The sequence below is a fragment of the Carassius auratus genome, chromosome 27 (assembly GCF_003368295.1).
Source record: "Carassius auratus strain Wakin chromosome 27, ASM336829v1, whole genome shotgun sequence".
In the NCBI taxonomy this organism is placed as follows: Eukaryota; Metazoa; Chordata; class Actinopteri; order Cypriniformes; family Cyprinidae; genus Carassius; species Carassius auratus.
Window position 1 is genome coordinate 17,141,289 of NC_039269.1, and position 21,405 is coordinate 17,162,693.

Below are 21,405 nucleotides of genomic sequence, written 5' to 3' on the forward strand. Positions count from 1 at the left end.
AACGCGTTCATTTCGCCAACGGTGTCAGATTTCCATTTTAAAGTTAAGCGTTCCCAGTTCCTGCCATTAGTTGTGGTCCTGTGCAGGATTCCCTCCTCCGGCCCCCTCCGGCTCACATGCTTGATTTTCGCTTCCTGTCCAGCAGCTCCAGATGGAGCAGATCAATGCGCGCATTCCAGCTCATTGTAACTGTAGCGGCATGTGATTTCAGCCCGTAATGTCCGCGCGCTGGGTTCAGCACGATGCAGTGAATATGATGCCGCTTGGAAACACGGAGCTTTGTGCACAGTTTACTTTGCAATTACTTTTGAATCTATTAATACGGTGTGAAACCGCAGCTGTCTCGGTAAGTTATAAGGCGTGGTTATTTTCCTCGAGTGGCAAAATTTGTTTTAGATAATGTGATGTCAGCAGCAAATAGAAACTTCAGGAAAGGCGCACTTTTTCTATGGATTGTGTTTTTCCTAGGAAAGATGAGAATCACACTTAATTATTGACGTGTTTACTTCTTTAGAAAATCAAGCTTTAAACGTGAGGATGTTTTGGAACATGGTAGCTAGTTTAAGATTGCAAGCAGCTGACTGACCAATTAATATGTTTCCAAAAGATGAACCATTTTAAGACGCTGATTTTTGTTGATGGCCCTAAACAGCTAGAAACCAGCAACTAGCTTAAACTCGAAATTTCCCAATAGAGAACTAATGTATTGACTTTATTATCTAGTTCCACTCTGATAATAACTTTTTATTATTATTATTATATATTTTTATTGTCTTAGCTCAAGGTTGTTCTATTGACGTGACTACAGAGCCATGAGGTCCTCATCTTCGCGTTTATCAAGTTTTTCATCCAGGGATTCTTTATGGAGCCGGTAAGTAAAAAAAAAAAAAAAATGCTCTGCTCTTCTTTCATGCATTATACCACTAAATATTCCATCTGCACATCATATGTGTTTCCAGTGAGTTTATTCTGCTTCTAGATTTGCACATCAGTCTGAACTAACATTCCTCCTTTTACAGCACATAATCAAAGTATGTTCGAGTTTAATCAAAGAACTCCCTGACCTCTGAAATTGTTTCAGGCCCCTATAGACAGACTGTAGTCTTGTGAGGCCCTGGGCAACAGTTTTTATGGATGTCCCCTCTTGTCACTGTTACAGTGTTAGATGTCCAAAGTATGTGCAGTAATATTTCCGCGAGAACCTAAAGTTCCTACAAAGTAAAATTGGTGAATTTGAGAGAATGATTAAACCATTTTATATGGCAAAAGTTACATTATGCTGTGTAATAGCAGCATAATACACATATGTGACCTACTACAAAACCAGGAATAAGTAGCACATGTATATTTGTAGCAAAAGCCCAATTTATTAAGTTTTCTTTTATGCCATAAACCATTAGGATTTTAAGTAAAGATTATGTTCCATGAAAATATTTTGTAAATTCCCTACTATAAATATATAAAAACTTAATTTTTAATTAATAATATTCATAGCTAAGAACTTAATTAGGGCAACTTTAAAGGCAATTTTCTCAATATTTAGATTATTATAATTTTTTTGAATTCTCAGATTCCAGATTTTAAAAAAGTTGTATCTCAGCCAAATATCGTCCTAACAAACAATGGAAAGCTTATTTATTCAGCTTTCAGATGATGAATAAATATCAATTTCCAAAAATTGACCCTGAAGTCTGGTATTGTGGTACAGTCAACTTGCCTTCAGTGCATGAAACCGTAAATTCTGGCTGTGTTCAGTAGATATCAGCATTGGGGCAAATTATATGCTTTATAGACTGCATTACATTTATAAAGTATCGATTAATTCTAATAAATATAAATTAATGCATAAATACCCGATGCATCTTTTTTTGTTGTTGTACAATTTAGTCAGGATTATTTTGGGTTTATTAATATAATAATGCATTAATTTTGCCTGTAATATATTGCATTAATTTAATTTACTCTTGCATTTATTTAGTTATATATTTATTATTATTTCCTGAATTGTTTTTTTATTCTTCATATGTGCTGTCACAAAGCAGCCAAAGTAAAGTCCTTTGCATTGCGTTCTGACGCATGCGCAGTTTCTGCTCTTTTTATCCCGTCATCAATGGTGGGAGGAGATGAGCGTGCGTGCACGCGCTGGTTTCAGGGAGCTCAGACCGTCAGGACGGGGGGAAACGGAGGAAAGAGAAAGGGAAAACAGAATGAATCCGCTTCCGAGACCGGAACAACAATAATTGAAGGAAATATTCCAAATATAAGACTATTTTAAAGCTAGATTGTGGAATGAGGGCATTCTAAACCAGCATCTTCCAGTTTACATTGAGAGAACAAGGAGAGGAGTCTGAACGTTTAATGTACGTTAGATGCAAGTGAATAATTAAGACAAGGGAAGAGGAAAGACGTGGAAATTACACACAACGACCCTCTCTAGGGACGGGGACTGCATAGTCAGTGAAGAAAAGGGCACTGCCACATATTTGGCCACGTTTCTTTTCATTTTACGCATTGCCTTGCCATTCAACCTTACCCAAACAGAGACATCGCTCCGTTCTTGACCAACCCTGTCTGTCTAATTCATGGTGCTATTGTGATTTTTCTCCCCTCCATTTTTTTTGGGCGACTGTGTTTGCAAGGATGCCGGATCAGATCTCCGTGTCAGAGTTTCTCTCGGAGACGACGGAGGATTACAATTCCCCCACGACATCAAGCTTCACCACCCGCTTGCAGAGCTGTCGGAACACGGTCAATGTTCTGGAAGAGGTAAGGCCGCTGTTGTCACTGTTATACTAGGGAGGCTCAACTCGCACTATTGTGCAAGACATAAATAACGGTCCCAGTCGAGTGGAGGATCCACTTTTTTCATCCACAATTCTGTTCTACAACCTCTACATTCTCCTTGACTCTCTAACGTGATCTCTATTTTGAAGCTCTGTTTTATCCCAGCTGGGTTGCTTGTAACGTTAGTTCGGTAGATATGGATTTACAGTTCACAGAATGCGGTGCTGATGGACAGTTAATGAAATTATGATCCATTGTTTGCATATTATTATTGTTATCCATTTATACCTGTAACATAGTTTCCATTATTTAGGAATATTATTATGGGACCGTTGCTGATTTTTAATCGCGCTCAACTATTTTATTTAGATTTATGCTAATTTTATGAAAATAAATAAAGAGGTATATTGTAATGCGCTTATAAAAATTAATTTTGTTTATTTAGAATTATGTTCACGCGAGAAAGTCAGTTGGAATTAACATCATTTTATTGATTATCTGGCTGTGTCCTCAGAGAAAACGTCATAATTTGGATTGTTGGCGCTATTATCTTGAAGAACTCTGTGATGTCATCAAGGCCGTGGAATGTTTATTATCAGGAGCCTAATTTGACTTAATAGGAATTCGGTCAATTTTTTATATGTGTAATTAAACAGCTTTCAGAGTTTAATGTGCATTCCGTATTTTATTTCGCTATTAGAAACAACACTTTTGAGAAATATGATATCAAAATTATAATAAAGCTGTTTTATTGTACTTGGGGTGGGTTGCAACTTAATGGTCGCTGCCATGTTGACATCACATGACCTGCTGTATCATGAAATTGACAGATATTATTAATAATGATAATTACTAAAATAATAACGTTTATAATAAAGTGCTTTACCAAGAAATGAAAGAATGTTTTTGCAAGTCTTCATTACATGTTTGGAGTGAGCATCTTTAGGCATAATTACCATACAAATACTCATTAATTATTATTATCATTTTTTCATCAACAGTACATTCCTTTATATATATATATATATATATATATATATATATCTGCTGAATATATTGGGGTATATCAAGAGATTGTAAACCACCTCATACAAGTGCAACTGTGATTAGATTAACCTCAGTTAATTAGTAAAAAGCAACAAATGCACTTGAACATAAGTGAAGACAGATGGGCTAATGGTCCCCATGACCTAGATGTCTGTATGTTGTTATGTTCATAGATGAGCATGGACTAGCAGAGTGAATGGGCTTTAGTAATCTTGAAAGTGGTTTTAATGTGTATGTGTGTTTCCGTGTTTGACGAATATCTTTAAATCACATGATCTACAGTTTTGCCATTTGGGATAATATACCAAAACATCAGCTTGTTAATTTAATCATGTGAGCTTTTAAATAATTTAAGAATCAAGCTCTCTCTTTAAATTCCATCCACAGACGTGAAAAATGCAATCGCTTTGATTATTTGCACACACTGATGTTTAAGAGATGTAAACGTAAGACTCGGGAACAGCCAGTTGTGCTTCCCAAAGAATTCCCACAAGTCATGCCAGCATCTCTCATCCTCTGTGGATCTGAGATTTGTGATGTTCTAAGAATAGTTCATGTAACAAGGAGAGGTTATTCTCCTGAGCTGTGGCTCCAGGAGCAGAAAGAGTGAGATAGAGAGAAGGGATTAACCTACTTACACATGGCCCAGCGAACACCTGACTTGCCAAGACAACAGAGAGCTCTGCAGGCAGATGAGGGGGCTTCCTCTTTCTCTGCCATAGAGCCCACTCTTTATTGACACACTGTTTTAATGGCCAAGAAAGACATGGTGATCCCCGAAGGACTCTGGGAGACATGAATGTCACCACCATGAATTAGCAATGTCTAGGGTACTGATAGGAGCCATTGTGAAGCCGAATGAATGGGAGGTGAATGAACAACGCTCTGAATGATGCACATGAGCAGGGTGACCGTATTTTTTAAAGCGAGGGTGTGAAGGAAACAAACAGAAAGCTCAGGCTGGGTTGTGTAAAGAGCCCATTAGTGGTTATAGCTAATGATGCTTCTGGTGATCTAGAGAGACTCCTCTATGGTGTCTCATTTTGGCAGCCCTACACGTTCTTTTGGCCTTGAAAGCATCATCGGGAATTCAAAGGATTTTCTCTCTTATTTTATTGAGAGTTAGAAGACGCAGGAATGTTAGGGAGAAAAAGGGAATGGGAAGAAGAAATGACAAATGAGATGACAGATGACATGAATTTGCATTGCTCCATATGAGCGACATCACGCTATATTTTAAAGCACATGCACTAACCATCAGGCTAGAGTTCAGATGACTGAAATATTTTTAAATGGACGATTTATGTTTATGAGCACTGATTTTTATAAACTGGATTGAATCCAATCTAATTTCAGATACTAAAAGCTCTGTCTATATGAACCCTAAATTTTGTATTTTTAAAATCTAATTGATAAAATATCCAAAATTCAAGTGTTGACATGCTTAAATAATTTAAGGTCTACACCACCCCTTAGAATCGATTATTCGGCTTCATGTAAACTCAGCTATTGGCATTGAGGCGTATAGTTTCACCTGTGTTGGCAGTTTTACTGGAGTCAGCACTTTCAGCTGAACAAAGTGAAGTGGTTTTGTTTTAGTGAGTCATCTTTAGTTCTGTTCTAAAACCTGCCTTGGCTGCTTCCTGCCTACAAAGACAGCTGCCTTCTAAGGGCACATTCACACCGAATGTGTTTTTGCATTCCACAGCACTGCTTTTCCAGTGTTTTTCAATGTAAACTTGACGCACCTTCCTCCATTCTAAAATCTAAGAAGTTCTTTTAACTTTAAAAAAACTTGGCTCTAGACTTGTGTCTCATGCTTTTAAATACATCAGTTGTTCTGTGTATTTGACCTTTATTACAGCTTCCTAACCTCACAGATAATCAGTTTAGAGCAGCGACTCACCATGATAGCACTCTGCATAGGAGACTCGACTTACAATTGACTTAAGAGGTCAACTGAATAATAGTCAATGAATTCATTTTTTTTTTCATCTCACTGATCTATTATTCACAGTTCTTTTCAGTGTTGAGCGAAATACAGTGTATGCTTAAGTAACAGTTTATTTTAGTGACATGTTACATGTACTTACTATAGTAATAACAGTAAATTATACATAATTACAAGAACCTAACCATGTAAGTACATGTTGTCAACTAACTGTATAATTACTCTGAAACAGACACCTTAAAATAAGTTGTCTTTAAAATAAAGTTTGCCTCATCTGCTGTCTTCTGTTAATGTTATTGACTGAACTCATTACTGCGAATTTTGGGATTTCCTTATCCGCAAAGAACACGCGTGTGATACCTTAAATCTTGCTTCTCAACTCACGGTTTCGGCAAACAATTTCAAATGTATTTTATATGTTCTTTCATCAGACATTCAACAGCTTATTATTAGCTTATTCAAATGTCTGTGGTGTTTTATTACAGAAGCACATACTGTATTAATTTGCATATGCCTTGTAGCCTTTAGAGCAATACTTCTCTCACTATAGTACATTTATGTACTATCGTTCATATTCATCATTATCCAAAAGTGACTTACATTGCATTTGAGGTATACATAAAATAAATCATGATTGTAATGTATACATTAATCATATCATGGATTTCTTTGGAATCAAACCCATGACCTTAGCGTTGCTAGCACATGTCTTATTGTTTGAACTACATGAGTGCTCAAACTGTAGTAGGATATCAAATAAAACACCTCAACCCTTCAACCATTAATACAACTGTATTGTATCTCCACTCATTAAATGTGTAATCTTCTACATTTTCACCATCCTTCACTCCATTTTGTCCACAACACCTTTGCCCTAATACTGCATTCCAAACAAAGCCTCTCCATCTTGATAATGGTTTCCATCGCATTGCGCTCGTACATTCCCATCATGAGGACCAGATGGCAAGGTAGATGTATAGATTGCCTAATCGACAAGCTGCTGGTGTGCATACTCATAGACATATTTTGTTCTACTCTAATTTCCATTTTTTGGTGATTTCGGAAATGATCAGTCCCAGCTTTGTTGTGGGAGCTTGCATGGAAATGTGCTTCTTGTTTATTGCTTGTTTTATTTTACACAGAACAATCTAGTGAAGAGATTGTCTGTTTTAGCCCAGCATGGAGTAATGCCCGCACTGATAATCCCTCTGGCAATGGAAGTGAAAAATGTCCCTAAGTGCTTAAGGGAGAAGTCCCCTGTGACTGATACTGCAGTTAGTGCTTCATTTACATAGGCATAGACAGAGATGTGCAGTAATATTCTGCACTGCAGCAAAACCCATCCAACTATAGACCGAATTCACTCATTTGATGCCTGAGGTGGAGCTTAAAGTATTAAAGGGAACCGTAGACAAAACAGGCCAGACACTTGGATATTTTATGGTCTTATGTGTTTAGGATGGGAACAGATTGATCAGTTGAATGTTTTTTATTCAAACTCCACTTCAGTTGTGTGACTCTGGGTTAAATGGGTCAGTGGAATACCTCCTTAACAATACACTGAGGCTCATCTACACCTCATTGCTTGGTCATTCCGGTCTCTAGAACCAAATAAATATGAATAAAAGATGTCCACCCTTCTCACCATCAGCTCATAATATGCTCTATTGTTTGCTTTGTTCGCTACAAGCAAATAAAGCAAGGAGTCAGAACTGCACTGTATTATGGAGTACATTAGTTTTCTATTTAGTAATTCTTGACTTTTTATTTGTCTTTTGTCATTTTGGGTACCATTTTGTGTAGTTTTAACTCCAAGCAGAGATTACGACAGTATTGAGGAATCTCATCATTGCTTTTTATTGATGGCTCTGGAAACAATGAATATATTTGCCAAGACCCCATGCTTACAGTTCACTATACAAATGTGATTCTGATTTTAAAGCTATTTACTATTTTTACAAAAAAAAAATGTTAAAGGGGGGGTGAAATGCTATTTCATGCATACTGAGTTTTTTACACTGTTAAAGAGTTGGATTCCCATGCTAAACATGGACAAAGTTAAAAAAATTAAGTTGTACGTTTGAAGGAGTATTTTTGTTCTCGAAATACTCCTTCCGGTTTGTCTCAAGTTTCGGAAAGTTTTTTTCGAGTATGGCTCTGTGTGACGTTAGATGGAGCGGAATTTCCTTATATGGGTCCTAGGGCACTTCTGCCGGAAGAGCGCGCGCTCCCGTAGAGCAGAGCACTGAGAGCGCAACAGACATTTCACTGATCGGAGCGATTCACTGATCAGAGCGAGAGCGTCGCAAAAAGTCACAAAAGTCATCAAAAAAAGTGTGTTTTTGGTTGCCAGGGCAAGACAACCCTGCACAGATTACCAAAAAAACAGCATTAAGGGACCAGTGGATGGAGTTTATTTTTACAGAGCATCAACAGAGTTGTGAAAGTGTTTTTGTTTGTTCCCTGCATTTCGAAGATGCTTGTTTTACAAACAAGGCCCAGTTTGACGCCGGATTTGCGTATCATTTATTTCTTAAGGATGATGCAATCCCAACGAAAAAGGGTCATGATTGTGTGTTGGAACCGCAGGCGGTGAGTAAAACTGCTTAAAATATCTCTGCCTCCTTGTTAGTGCGTCCCCTCCCATGCCGGAGACCCGGGTTCGAGCCCCTCTCGGAGCGAGTCATTGCTGCTGCTGCTGCTCTCGTTCAGTTTCAGCCTCGGGATCTGATTCTGGATCATAAATATACGCTGAATCTGACTGTTAGCCATGGTTTGTTTTGGTTGGTTTTGTCCTCACGGTGTCACAGCTTCCAAACGCTCTCAATGCAAAAGCCTACTGGCGCTCGTGATTCTTTAGCTCCGCCCACACGTCACGCCTCCAACCGGTCGTGTTTTTCCGGGAAAAATCGGTACAGACTATCTTTCTCTTATGAATATAATAAAACTAAAGACTTTTTGGAGTTATGAAGGATGCAGTACTACTCTATAGGTACTCAAGATTAACAGGATATTGAGTGAAAACGAGCATTTCACCCCCGCTTTAAGTTTTTTTTGTTATTGTTGGCACCTGCAGGCTTGGCATTTGTTTGCTTTTTTAGTTTACTCATATTTATTTACTGTGTATTCATTCATGCATTATAGTCCCTGCATAGGGTCCATAGGATCAACTCTCTAGTGACCTATTTTATGGCAGACCTGTTCTGCAATCATTGATTTGTGGCCAGATGGGAAATCAGAGGATTTGCACCACATTTGGTTGCCTTGAAATTCCTGGTGCATGAGATTTATGGGATTGTACGGTTTGATGTTTCGGTGCTAAATAGATTAGAATTTTTTACAGCATTATGTTTTCATGTAGCAGTAGAAGACTGAGCTGTTAAATCTGCTTCTTTTAATGTACATTCACATTTATTTATTTAGCAGATGCTTTTATCCAAATTGAAGTTTAAAATAATTTAATTATCTTCCTGGTGTTATTTTAATTGAATTAGAATTCCACCTTGCAATTAAAGAGAATTGCTGTAATAATTACCTTATACAAATCGGTTCAAAGCAAGACTACAGCATCAGCACCAACTTGAGCGGTGATAAAGTAATGTGTCCTTTTTAGAACACAGCAAGTTACATGAAGGAAATCAATTATTATTGTGGCTCTCTGTAGTTCTTGATTCTGATTTGTCAGTTCTATGGTCAGTGAATGGATTCAGTTTTTCACTTCCATTTGAACTGAACCTTAACGCTTGTTCACAGCTAGAAAGATAACTAGGTAACACTTTAGAATAGGTGACAGCTATTAGTTATGACCTTATTCTACATCCCTTATCTTACCCAGTACCTAAACCTAACAACAACCTTACTAACTATTAATAAGCAGCAAATTAAGAATTTATTGAGAGAAATGTCATAGTTAATAGTTAACCTATTAACTAAGTGTTACCTATTCTAAAGTATTACCGATAACTATATTTGCATCCACACCAGTGCACAATAATGTTCTGTTTAATATAAGCACATGCTGCAGATGTTGTCTGCTGGTTTCTGATTAGGGCTGCACGATTATGACAAAAATAATAATTGCTGATCAATCTCTTGAAATTATAATTGTGATTAATTATTACGATTATCAAAATTTACATTGAATGATGTTTATACCATTGTTTGATGCAACTGCATGCCGTATTTTTATATGAAAATAAAAAAGCTGAAAACACTGACTGAAAAACTTTTAGTGCTTTTCTATAGTTTTAAGTCTCAAATGTAAACTATACATCGGATTGGTTTCTTCTTTAAATAATTAAATAGTTAAAATATGAATGGTATTATAATGTTATAGTAAAATTTAAATAATGGGAAAAAACCTTAAGATAACATGTAGAAAAAAAATGCATCTTAATCACGCAGAATAACATAAGTGGACTTTGATCGATTAATTATGTGGCATCCATAATTATAATCGCGATTAGAAATTTGATTGATTGTGCAGCCCTACTCTAAGTAGGTGCATTCCATTCCAGATTTGCGCAAAATTTTGCGATATTTTATAAATGGCGATAAAAATCTATTGTGGAATGATGGTGTTTCCATTCACCCATGTTATGTGTCTAAAACATAATTTTTTCTTCTTGTGATAAGTCATGGCGACAAATGTTGATAAGTTTACATATAACGCAGTCACCGCACTAGCCAATTTTTGTAGTGGAAGGAGATGCAGGGACACAAGCAGTGACTACAGTGCCCGTATCAGTGCCGTAATGCACCACAGATGTGTGCAGTGTAAATAATTGGTTGTCCAAGCATTAATGGAAAGGAAAGCCCTTTATACTTTAGAGCTGCCATGCATGAGGTGTTTCTTGAGGGTACATTAAAGTGCATTAGTACATTAAAGAATGATCTTGTGACTTTTACGTAAATGCAAAAAAAAAAAAAGTTTTGCAATATATTCCTTTTTTTCCAATTGTAAATTCGTAATTGTAATTTAAATGTGCAAATGTTTGCGATATATGAGAGTTTTTGCATATTTTCATATTTGCAATTTCAATTTGCACAGTTTGAATGGTAATGGAAATGCAGCTAGTGTTTTTATCATTCATCAGCTGTAAAAAAAAAAAAAAAAAAACAACACCTGAAAGTGATTCAAGTAAACACTGTAACCAACAGGGCACTCAGTATTCTGGGAAATATTTTTTGCACTGGCAAAGTGCCAAATATCGGCCGATATATCATCCTTGGTGATATATCGTTCGACCACTAGCCTTTAGTGTCGCTGCAGCTTGCAAAACACATATAGAAGTCAAACTGTATTTACATGCACTGATTCAAAATTTTAATGAAATATAAACATCATAAACTACACTTAGCGTGATCACTTAGACATGAGCGTTTGACTGATGGTTATGTCATTATCAGTTAGAAGTAGCACTCTCTGTAGCACTCTGTGATTACTGAACAGTGACTGCTTAGTGTTAGTCAGCAGAATAATAGTGCTGCTACTGTTGGCTTTGACTCTGCTACTGTGTGATTGTGCTGTGTGTCTGTCATTTGAGAACTGTCCAGGCCAAGCTCAGCTGGATGGATATACAAGTGCATGCAGCAGCTGAGGGAGAGACAGCGTGCCGCGTCTCGTGTCCTTGCCTTGAGGTCACCAGACGTACTCTCAGGCATGGACGAATTGTCTTCTTCACTGGCCTTCAGGCCTGACCAACCTCTCAGTCAACAAAAGCCACCCTGCTCTGACTGGCACCACTAATGCTAAAAATACACTTTTAGTAGAAGACCATTTTAGTTGTGGGTGTAGGTATTTGTGGAGGAAGACCTTGATTGATTCATTCATCCATTTCATCCTCATTTGACCTTATAAGTGAACACAAATGCATTGTTTGGGTCAAACTGTTTAGTTTCAGCAATTCCAGCCTTTTGGAAAAGACTGCTTAAGTTTAGTTTGATGGGTGGAGAAGTCTTCTGGAAGAAATTTCCTTTGGAATTTATTCCATCTTTTCTCCGCCCTGATCTAAAGACGACAGTTAACAGTTGGCTGGATGACGGTCAAGCAAGCCGATGACAAGAAAAAGCATTCCCTGTGTTTCTGAAAAGTCATTCATTCAGTCCATTCATGAAAGGTACACTACCATTCAAAAGATTGGTGTCATTTGAAAGAAATGAACAGATTTATTCAGCAAGAATGCATGACATTGTTACAAAACAATTATATTTCTAATAAATGTTCTTTTGTAAATACTATTCGTCAAATAAACTTTAGAAATGGTATTAAAGTTTCTTCAAGAACATTAAGCAGCACAGCTGTTTTAAGCATTGATAATAAAAAATACAGTATAAGAATGGTTTCTGAAGGATCATGTGACACTGAAGTAGTGGCTATGATAAATATTACAATATTTAAATAGAAGACTGTTCTTTTAAATTGTAATAATATTTCTCAATATTACTGCATTTTTTTTAATCAAATTATTACAGCCTTGATAAAAACAGTAATCTTACTGACTCCAAACTGTTGACTGCTATAATGTTTGTATATTTCATGTTCTATGATATTTAAAAAAAAAAATGTTCATGCAACCTTAAAATAAATATTTATTTACATAGAATTGAATTGACAAAAATAATATGTGTGTGAACTCATTTTTCAGTAATTCAGTAGTCCAGAGTTAATTTCAGCAATGCTGTCAGCTATGATGGGCTCAAGCTAATGTGCTACTCTGCCATTCACCAAAAATATAATCTGTCCGTTACCAAAAAGCTGGTAATTTCACATAATTTAAATATAAAAATATCTATCAGTTTATATTGAGTGATACTGCTAATTTACAAATATGACAAGCACTGGCATTTCGGAGTCTTCTGCCTGCATTTTTAAAAACATTGATCCCAGTGTTTCTTTCCCAGTCCCACAAGAGTTTCAACCTGGTTTCTCTCTGTATGGTCTTTGTTTCAGTGTGTTTACGTGTGTTTGTGTGTGTTTTATTAATCAGATTTGGACAAAACATGGAATCCTCAGAACCAAAGGCATACCTAGCATTCTGCGTGAGTAGCGGAGGGCCCGTTGCCATGGATACGAAACCAAACAGACCATAATTTACACAATGACCTGTTCTTCTCATATCTAAGGCCACAGATTCAATCAGTGCCAGCGCAGGATTGATGCTTGCCAGGCCTGTGGGTGTTCAGTGGCTCGGCAATCGGGGTGTTGACTTCATGAAATGTTTCCATTGCGTTTCTCTCAGTCATTTGTATCTTTTTCTTCCACAGTTATTGTAATAAAAACAGACAGAATAAAGTTGGATCACCCTTGGCCTGCAGTTCTGACTCATAAACCCCATGAAACTTTGGCCTGAGCTCTTCCCCTTGCCTCCCCAAAGCCCCAGTCAAGTGTGCTGGCTTGGCTTGGCCACAAGAAGTAATTCCTTAAGGAGTTCATGTTTCTTGGGGCCGCTAGCTGGTGCAGGTCTCTCCTGACCTAAATGGCAGTATGTTCAAGTCCTGGAAACGTCTTCTAATAACAGACCTTTTTGGCCGGCCGTAGAGAGTGTTTTTTCTTACTTGGCAGGCCTGTGTTGGTCTTCTCGATTGTCTTGATAAAGTCCGATATCGATCTGGTTGTTCGTAGTGTGAATCTAATGGATTGTGGTCGCTTTGAGCGGCAGTAAAAGTGTATTATAGCACTGTTTTTCCACCAGTATCTTGTTTCTCAGGGACCTACAGCTTTCAGATTTGTTCGGATGAATGGTGTGTGAGATTGGGTTGTTTCTTTAGTTTATGGTTTGCTGCTTTTTTGGCCACGGCAAAGAACATTATTTTAATGGTTTTGAGATATTGTCATGAAAGGTGCTTTCAGTTTAGGCTAGGATTACTGAGTGCTCCAGGAAGAGAGCCAAGGGCTCAGCGATGCCCATCGGTTGAGTGGGTGAACAACAGAGGGTCAAGGTTTGTTGTGAGTATTGTAGACGAGTATTAGCATGTTCCTGCAGTCTATCCCATCATAAAGAGGCAAACTGCTTTGTCATGGAAGGACAAAGTAGCCCTTTATTGTTATGGTGCCAGTGGGTGTAATGTTGCATTTGTTCTCAATAGGGCACTTAACTTTCTCTGTCTGTATAATATCTGTAGTGCTGCATTTAATTTTTGGTCTCTCTTCAGGATCTAGATAGCGTTGGATTGAAAAATGCATAAAATTCAAGTAGCTGATTGACTATAAAGGAAATAGTTCACTCAAAAATGACATTTCTGGCACTGTTTACTCAACTTCATATCACTCTATATGAGTTTCCTTCCTCAATGGAACAAGATTATTATTATTTTTTAAAGAAAATCTCATCAGCTCTTTTCAATTTGATGTAAGTATTTGATGTAATGTTTGGGTATGTTATATCAATCAGTACTTGTAAATGAAATTATTTAAAGTATAATGTCAAATGTATAAAACCGCTAAATGTTACTTAAGATGTCAAACTCAAAAGGTTGAGAGATTCTCCAGATCATAATGGAGATATCACCTGCTTTATCATTTCTGCAGTGCTCACATTCACTGTTCTGTTCAATGTGGTCATGCCTAATAGCCTACAAGACCATTTGAGGATGTGGTTAGGTTGTTATAATTAGCTGTGTAATGATATTACTAGGGATGCACGATATTGGATTTTGGCCGATATTCGATATGCCGATATTTTCAAAATAATTTTGGCCGATGCCGATACCGATATCAATATATATACAAATATATACTGATATATTTAAACTTTAATTTTACTGAAGAGAAATCCATGTATCTCTTCTGTACTGATTCTACCATAAATTTATTATTTTACAAATGTAGACAGACATTCACATCTGAAAAACAGGTCAATTATTTCACTTGGAGAATATCGGTTTGGCTCATCGGCAGAAATATTCATATCGGCCGATACCGATAATGGTCATTTTAAGCTTTTATCGGCCGATACCGATATTGTGCCGATATTATCGTGCATCCCTAGATATTACCCTCTTGGTCATACATCTGAAGACTGATATTTCACGCTTACAGGGTAACTGAATTAGTATATACTACCGTTCAAATGTCTGGGGTCGGTGCAATTGTTTTTGGAAGAAATTAATAATTTTATTCAGCAAGGATGAAAAATCACACTAAAGACATTTATGTAGCAATATTATTTTTATCAAATAATTGCTATTCTGTTCTTTTTAAAGTCCCGAATAAAAATATAAGTTTTTTGACTTTCTTACGGCGGAAGTATTCAAAGCGGCCAAGAATCCCAGGATTCTGGGAACCTTGGCCGCTTTGAATGGCCAAGGCCCAGACAAGATGCCATATGTGTAGGTTAAGCAACCAATCACGTTTCGTTTTGTGCAGTGTCATGTTAAGGGGCGTGGAAATGTCCCCACAATAACAGACCGGTGTGTACAATTTTTGGACATATTTTATATACTTATATATTTTTTATACTTTGCAGTAAAATTGAAATATTTCACATACGTTTGAAAATCCAGCATTTAGTTGATCCTGATAGGTGTTGCTCATTGTCACAGTTGTCTTCCATGAGGCATCACAGCTTTTTTGTTTCCAGGTGGAACGTTAAAGAACGTCACACGTACATCTCCTGGAAATCCTGTATAATTCAACCAATCCGATGACTACTTTGAAACTCCTGAAGTTTTTCCAGCTTTGTGTGCCGTATGTATCGGAAGTTCAGCCAACGATCTGTGTGTGAGATTTTTATTTTCAAGCTATAAACATTCAAAACTTACAGTCCTCATTACATCACCCTGCACTTCATCTTCTTTTCAAACATTCTGTCCAATCAAATGCTCTCTAGAATCTAAAACGTTCTGCCCCCTACAAAAAGATGCTGAAATAGTGGTCGAACTATATATATTTTTTTTCAGCCGATGCCGATATCTTGGAAAGCAGGGTAGCCAATATAAAGCCGATATAATTAATTATAATAATTAGAATTATTAATATTTAAGAAATTTGAAATCATTAACAATGGATTAAAAAATAAATATGTAAAATAAACATACGTATACATTAGATGACAAATAATTTTTTCACAAATAAATAAATATTCAATGAAAAATATAATTAAAAAGGAAGTAAACACTATAACCAACAGGGCACTCAGTATTCTGGGAAGTTTATGTGCTTTGGGAATCATATTTTTTAAATAAAGTCAAGGTAACATTTATTTTTCATACAGCACACAGTGAAAATAACCTGAATATGACAGTGGGCAAATACATAAAGTGCAGCATAATTTGAAATCACATATTTAAAGTTTAAAGCATTCAATTCACACGGACCGAGCATACTGTATACACATACACACTTCACAAGATCTCACGGCTGGATTCAACTGAGTTTACAAGGTTTGTGAAATTAAATGTTCATTAGTCATCTAAAGATTTGTTTAAATTATATAAATGCGTATTTACTTAATGCTGATGGCAAATGAATAATAAATACTAATATAAAAGCAATCGTTATAATACTTTTTAATATATTTATTCCTTTGTTTAACCATTCTATCTGATTGTTAGACAGACTGCTATCCATATTAGACAGAAGTGTTAACAGCGAACAAGAGGGAAAATGTGAGCTGTGAGCACTTTTTCAGCACCATCAAAATAAAAGTCTGGCACGCCGTCGAAATAAAAGAACACATCGGTCAAGCAAAAAAACTTATCAGCAAATATTGGCCGATATATCTGCCTTGGGAATATATCGGCCGATCACTACACTGAAACTGTGGCTGAAATTAGTTACTTCTTTATGTTCTATTCATATGTAATCCTATAAAAAATGTATCCTGGTTTCCACAAACATTTTAAACAGCACAACCATTTTCACCTTTGATACTAATAATAAATGTTTACTAATAAGAATGACTTCTGAAGGATCATTTGACACTGAAGACTGGAGAAATGACTGCTAAAATTGACTTTCTTATGACAGAAATAAATGACATTTTAAAATATTAAAATAGAAAATAGATATTTTCAGTTATAGTAATAGTTCACAATGTTGAAGTTTTTACTGTATTTTTGATTAAATAAATGCAGCCTTGGTGAGCAAAAGATAATTCTTTCAAAGACAAAAAAATATAGACATCAAACTTTTACAGTTGTTTTTTTTCTTTGGATCACTGGACGAAATTTAGCAGCATTATATATATTCTAGTTTCATGCTAAAACATGTGGTGTTTAGTTTTACTTTAATTTTGAAGAATGATAGTTGCCCTTTAAATGTTTGTTTGTGGTGCTGCCTGCTAAGTGCATTACTAAAAAAGATTCTTTTCACTTTTACAAACGATGGATATAACCATTTGTAAGTTCTCGTTTCCAAGTTGGAACTTTTACATTTCCCAATGTTCCTTTAAATCCTGGTATATAGCTACAGGATGTTGTAGCTCATAACAATGAAATAACAAGGGAAATGACCGGGGATAAAAAAAAAGCTCTGAAGAGTCTCGACCTGACGAGTCTGTCTCTCCCCGGACCTCAGTGGGCAGTCCAATTTTGGTGTGGTGTACCGATGTCCAAACATAGCTGCAAGAAAATGAGAGAATAGCCACAAAGGGAAATCATTTATCACATGAGTGGCTCAGAACTACTACTTTCATCACCACAGTTTCTTGATCAGTGTGCCACAGCTGTGCAAATGCTCATTATTCCTCTGCCTCAGCATGCCTTGTGTTCACTGTAGGAGGAGGTACATGAACACATTGAGTGGTTTATAGAAACATAACTCATCTCTAAACATATAGCAGGACATCAGTCTATAGACTGGATTAGACATGACATGTTTCCTATCAGGGTTTTCCTGGTAACCCAGTCCCAATCAGTATAGAAACTGCTGTTCGTGTCATTCACATTTTATGTCCCTTTTTCATATTTAAAATGGATGGATTTGTGACTGATTAGATTTAGCTAATATTAAATCTCAACGGTGGAGCAAATTAGAAATATGATTCTTCAGCAGGGGATTTGTTATGGTTTTGCTGCTGCAGGGTCTGATAATTATCATTTGATTTCAAACAAAAACAAACAATATTAACTTAAACCACAGCTAAAGTATTAAAGTGTATTCACTAGTTTAATCTGTGAGATTTATTTTTGGTGTTTTAGACTTTATTAGGATGGGGAAGTGTGGAGGAGACAGGAAGTGAAGTGGGGGAGAAAGAGGGGGGATTCGAACTTGGGACACCCATAGTGCAGAAGTGCTGTATGTCTGTGCGATGCCCACAAGGCTATTGGCGCGTAATCTGTATTAAGGTCTTAAATTAAAAGGTCTCACCAAGACTACATATATTTAAACAAAAATAGAGTAATAATTGTGAAATAATATTGTGAAATGTTATTATAATTTAAATGAACTTTTTTTTTTATTAAAATGTAACATTTTCTTTTCTAATGTATTTTAAATGATCCTTCTGAAATCATTTTAATATGCTGATTTGCTGCTCAAGAAAACATGGCCTATTATTATCAATGTTGAAAAAATATATTTTGTGGATACCTTGATTACTTTTTTTTTTTTTTTTGATTAATAGAAAGTATATTTAGAAAAATAAAAAACAAAACTTGAAACGTTTATTTGAAATAGAAAATTCTAAAATGGATCAATTTAATATGTCCTTGCTAAATAGTAGTTTTCATTAATTTTTTTCAGATATTACTGATTCCAATTAATAGTAGCATACATGTATTACTGATTATTCTATTAACTTGACAATTCATGATAAAGCATGTAAATTCATTCATTTAGTAGTTGATATGTATAAATCTTCACCAAGGGCTTTGAAATGTCCTCTGTACTTTTTATTTTCATAGAGCTGTTGTGAATGTTGAGGGATTTGCTTTCAGATTGTGGCCTTAAGCTCTGTCTTTCACATTAATCACCATTGAAGGGCTTCTTTAAAGACAGCACAGATTATTTTTGGGTACGTTTGGGTGTGTAACAGCTGTGGCTTTTAGGACACACATCTGTTAGCCACCAGCTGAAACAGAGCACATGAATGCATTGTGATGCATTACAAATTCAATGCATAAAATACTTTTTTTTTTTCTGAAGCAGGTTACCTATATTATATTGCCTATACACTTGCATAATTTCCCTTTCATCCTGAGAAACACACATCTGATAGAATCAAGGAGGGAGGAGGGCATCAGCCAGGACACACGTTCAAAGCGTGTATACGAGTAAAGCATGAGTTGACATGTTTCCTAGCTATTCATGCTCGGAGGAAACAGGATTCGTTGACACTCTGTTGTTTACTGTCATTCATCAGAATATTTGAAGAGATTTCCATGAGCTGAGACCCTCAGGAGCATGTTCTGTTCGCTATGCTCTCAGTTTGACAGCGGTTTTGATTTTTGAAATGATATCCACCTAAAGACAGTGAAGCGCGGTCGAGGGGTTCTCCCCTTCCTCGTGCTGCCGCGGTTGCTAGGAAACTGTGTGTCAAGGGTCTGTCACTCGTATGTTAAGTTTCTGTCTTTTCTGAGGAGATCTTGCACAATTTTGATTTCATTTATTAGTCGGCAGACTTGCTTGTAATCAGTATATAAATATTGCACTTGACAAAGTTCAAAAGCTGCTTTTCTAGTCGTAATTTTGGTCTTCCAGGGAATATCTTTGATATTTTCTCCACCTGTTGGCCCATATGAGCATTGGAAATGCCTCCAGATTCCCAGTGTTTGGATTTGTCCCTCGAGGTGTGGCCAGTGATGCAGTTCTTCTGGAATTCTACGATCATGAATCAGAAATGAATCACAGACATTTTTAAGCTGTGTTTTATAACCATCCTCTTCTCTTCTCTTTTTGTCTGCCTCTCCAGGCTTTGGACCAGGACCGAACAGCTTTACAAAAGGTCAAGAAATCCGTCAAAGCAATCTACAACTCGGGTCAAGGTGAGTTTTAACCCAGCTCTTCAACAGTGCTTCTGGAAATATTAAAATATGATTCAAAATTTTCAGAGAAAGTTTGATATGATGCATAGCTGGAAAAAAGGTCAAAGTGACTTTCAACCTGTTTAATTGACAAATTCCTGGTGTAGTGCTACTCTAACTGACAATCTTGAAGTGAGTCATAGTGCTTGCTTTTCCCAGGCTCCTTTGCTACCGTCTCTTCCCCCATTCCTTATTGGGAAACTCGAATGCTTACCCTCTAGGGTAAATCAGAATGAAAGGTCAGGAAATCCTCCAGACCACCTCATGAGTGGTTTTTGGCTCATCCAGTTCCCTTCTCTGCCCTTTATCAGCTTGTAACTCTTCAATGTCATTTCTCTCCTATTGGCCAAGCACACAGTCCGGTTGCCAAATATCGGTGCCTGCTTGATAAAGGTCTCATAATGCCTAATATTTACACTCAGTCATCTCTTGTGGATTGAAAATTGACAAAGACATTGACATTTGCAAAGTTGGGATCAGGGCTGGAGACTGAGTACCAAACAGTGTGTGGATGAAAGTATATTTAGGACTCAAAAACAGGACAGATGAATGAGTTCTGCTGCTGTGTGACCCAGAGATAAATCACAATGGACGACTAGACTATAAAAGTATAAAAAGGCTAAGAAGATGATAAAAGCACAGCTACAGCCATACATATTCAGACAGATGTCTTTGGCTCTTGTGCTGTTCGATCAGTTAGCTTGTTATGAGTTTATTAAAATCACAGGGTTATTAAGAACTGCATTTGATTGGGATCAAAAACAGCCTAATTATACAGGGAATGAATAAGAAATTCCAGAAATTATGATTACGATGATTATTATTATCAGTTGTAGTAGTAGTATTGCTGCTATTAATAATAATAAATATTAAATCAAAATAATGCTGTCAAATTGATTAATCGCGATTAATTGCAACCAAAATAAATGTATATATAAATACACGCATGCATGTATATCACATATATTTCTTAAATGTACATGTATGTGTGTATGTTTATATATACATATACATAATAAACACTGTAAACACACACTTTTATTTTGGATGTGATTAATCGTGATGAATCCTTATTAATCATGATTAATCGTGATTAATTGATTTGACATCACAAAAAAAAAAAAAACGTAAGAAAGAGCACTGTTTAACTATGGAGCCTTGCATGACACGCTGGAAAAAATATAAGGCTGAATCATGTGCACGATTTACTAATTTGTTCCCTCAATGTACTAAAACGTGCACACGATAACAATTGTGTTGACTCGATTTATAAATTGTGCGCACGATTTGCTAACTCATTCCTTCGAAATGCTAAATCAGCAAATCGAGCGAACGCAATAGTAAATCAAGGGAACGCAATAATAATCATGTGCATGTTTTAGTAAATTGAGGGAACGGAGTAGTAAATTGTGCGCACTACGGGCTCCGTAGTTTTACACAACAGTTGTACTTGCTTTTGCGTATTTTAAGTAATACAAAATATGTATGTCTGTCAAATCTTTTGGGTGGAAGTGCATGCATTTGGGAGAGATTTAAAAGCTGATTACAAAGACATAAATGGTCAGAAAAAAGGTTCATTTTTTTGGTTCATTAATGGTTTGCAGGGAGGACTTTTAATGCTTCAAGATTCCCTCAGGTTATTCCTCTGGTCATTTAAA

At 36.4% G+C, this 21,405-nt stretch overlaps 1 protein-coding gene across 5 annotated transcripts in view; it reads left to right on the forward strand.

Moving 5' to 3' along the window:
* Nucleotides 1-134: 134 nt before the first annotated feature.
* The window catches only part of asap1a (ArfGAP with SH3 domain, ankyrin repeat and PH domain 1a), a 51,688-nt gene continuing 30,417 nt past the window's right edge, over nucleotides 135-21,405 (forward strand). For 2 of the 5 annotated variants that reach the window (XM_026206281.1, XM_026206282.1), the window contains exons 1-4: nucleotides 135-346; nucleotides 779-871; nucleotides 2,640-2,766; nucleotides 19,636-19,708. In XM_026206281.1, coding sequence (XP_026062066.1) covers nucleotides 813-871; nucleotides 2,640-2,766; nucleotides 19,636-19,708 — 259 coding nt within the window. In that variant the 5' untranslated portion in view covers nucleotides 135-346; nucleotides 779-812. The remainder of the gene's footprint in view (nucleotides 347-778; nucleotides 872-2,639; nucleotides 2,767-19,635; nucleotides 19,709-21,405) is intronic. The other 3 variants (XM_026206277.1, XM_026206279.1, XM_026206278.1) reach the window with 2 other exon arrangements.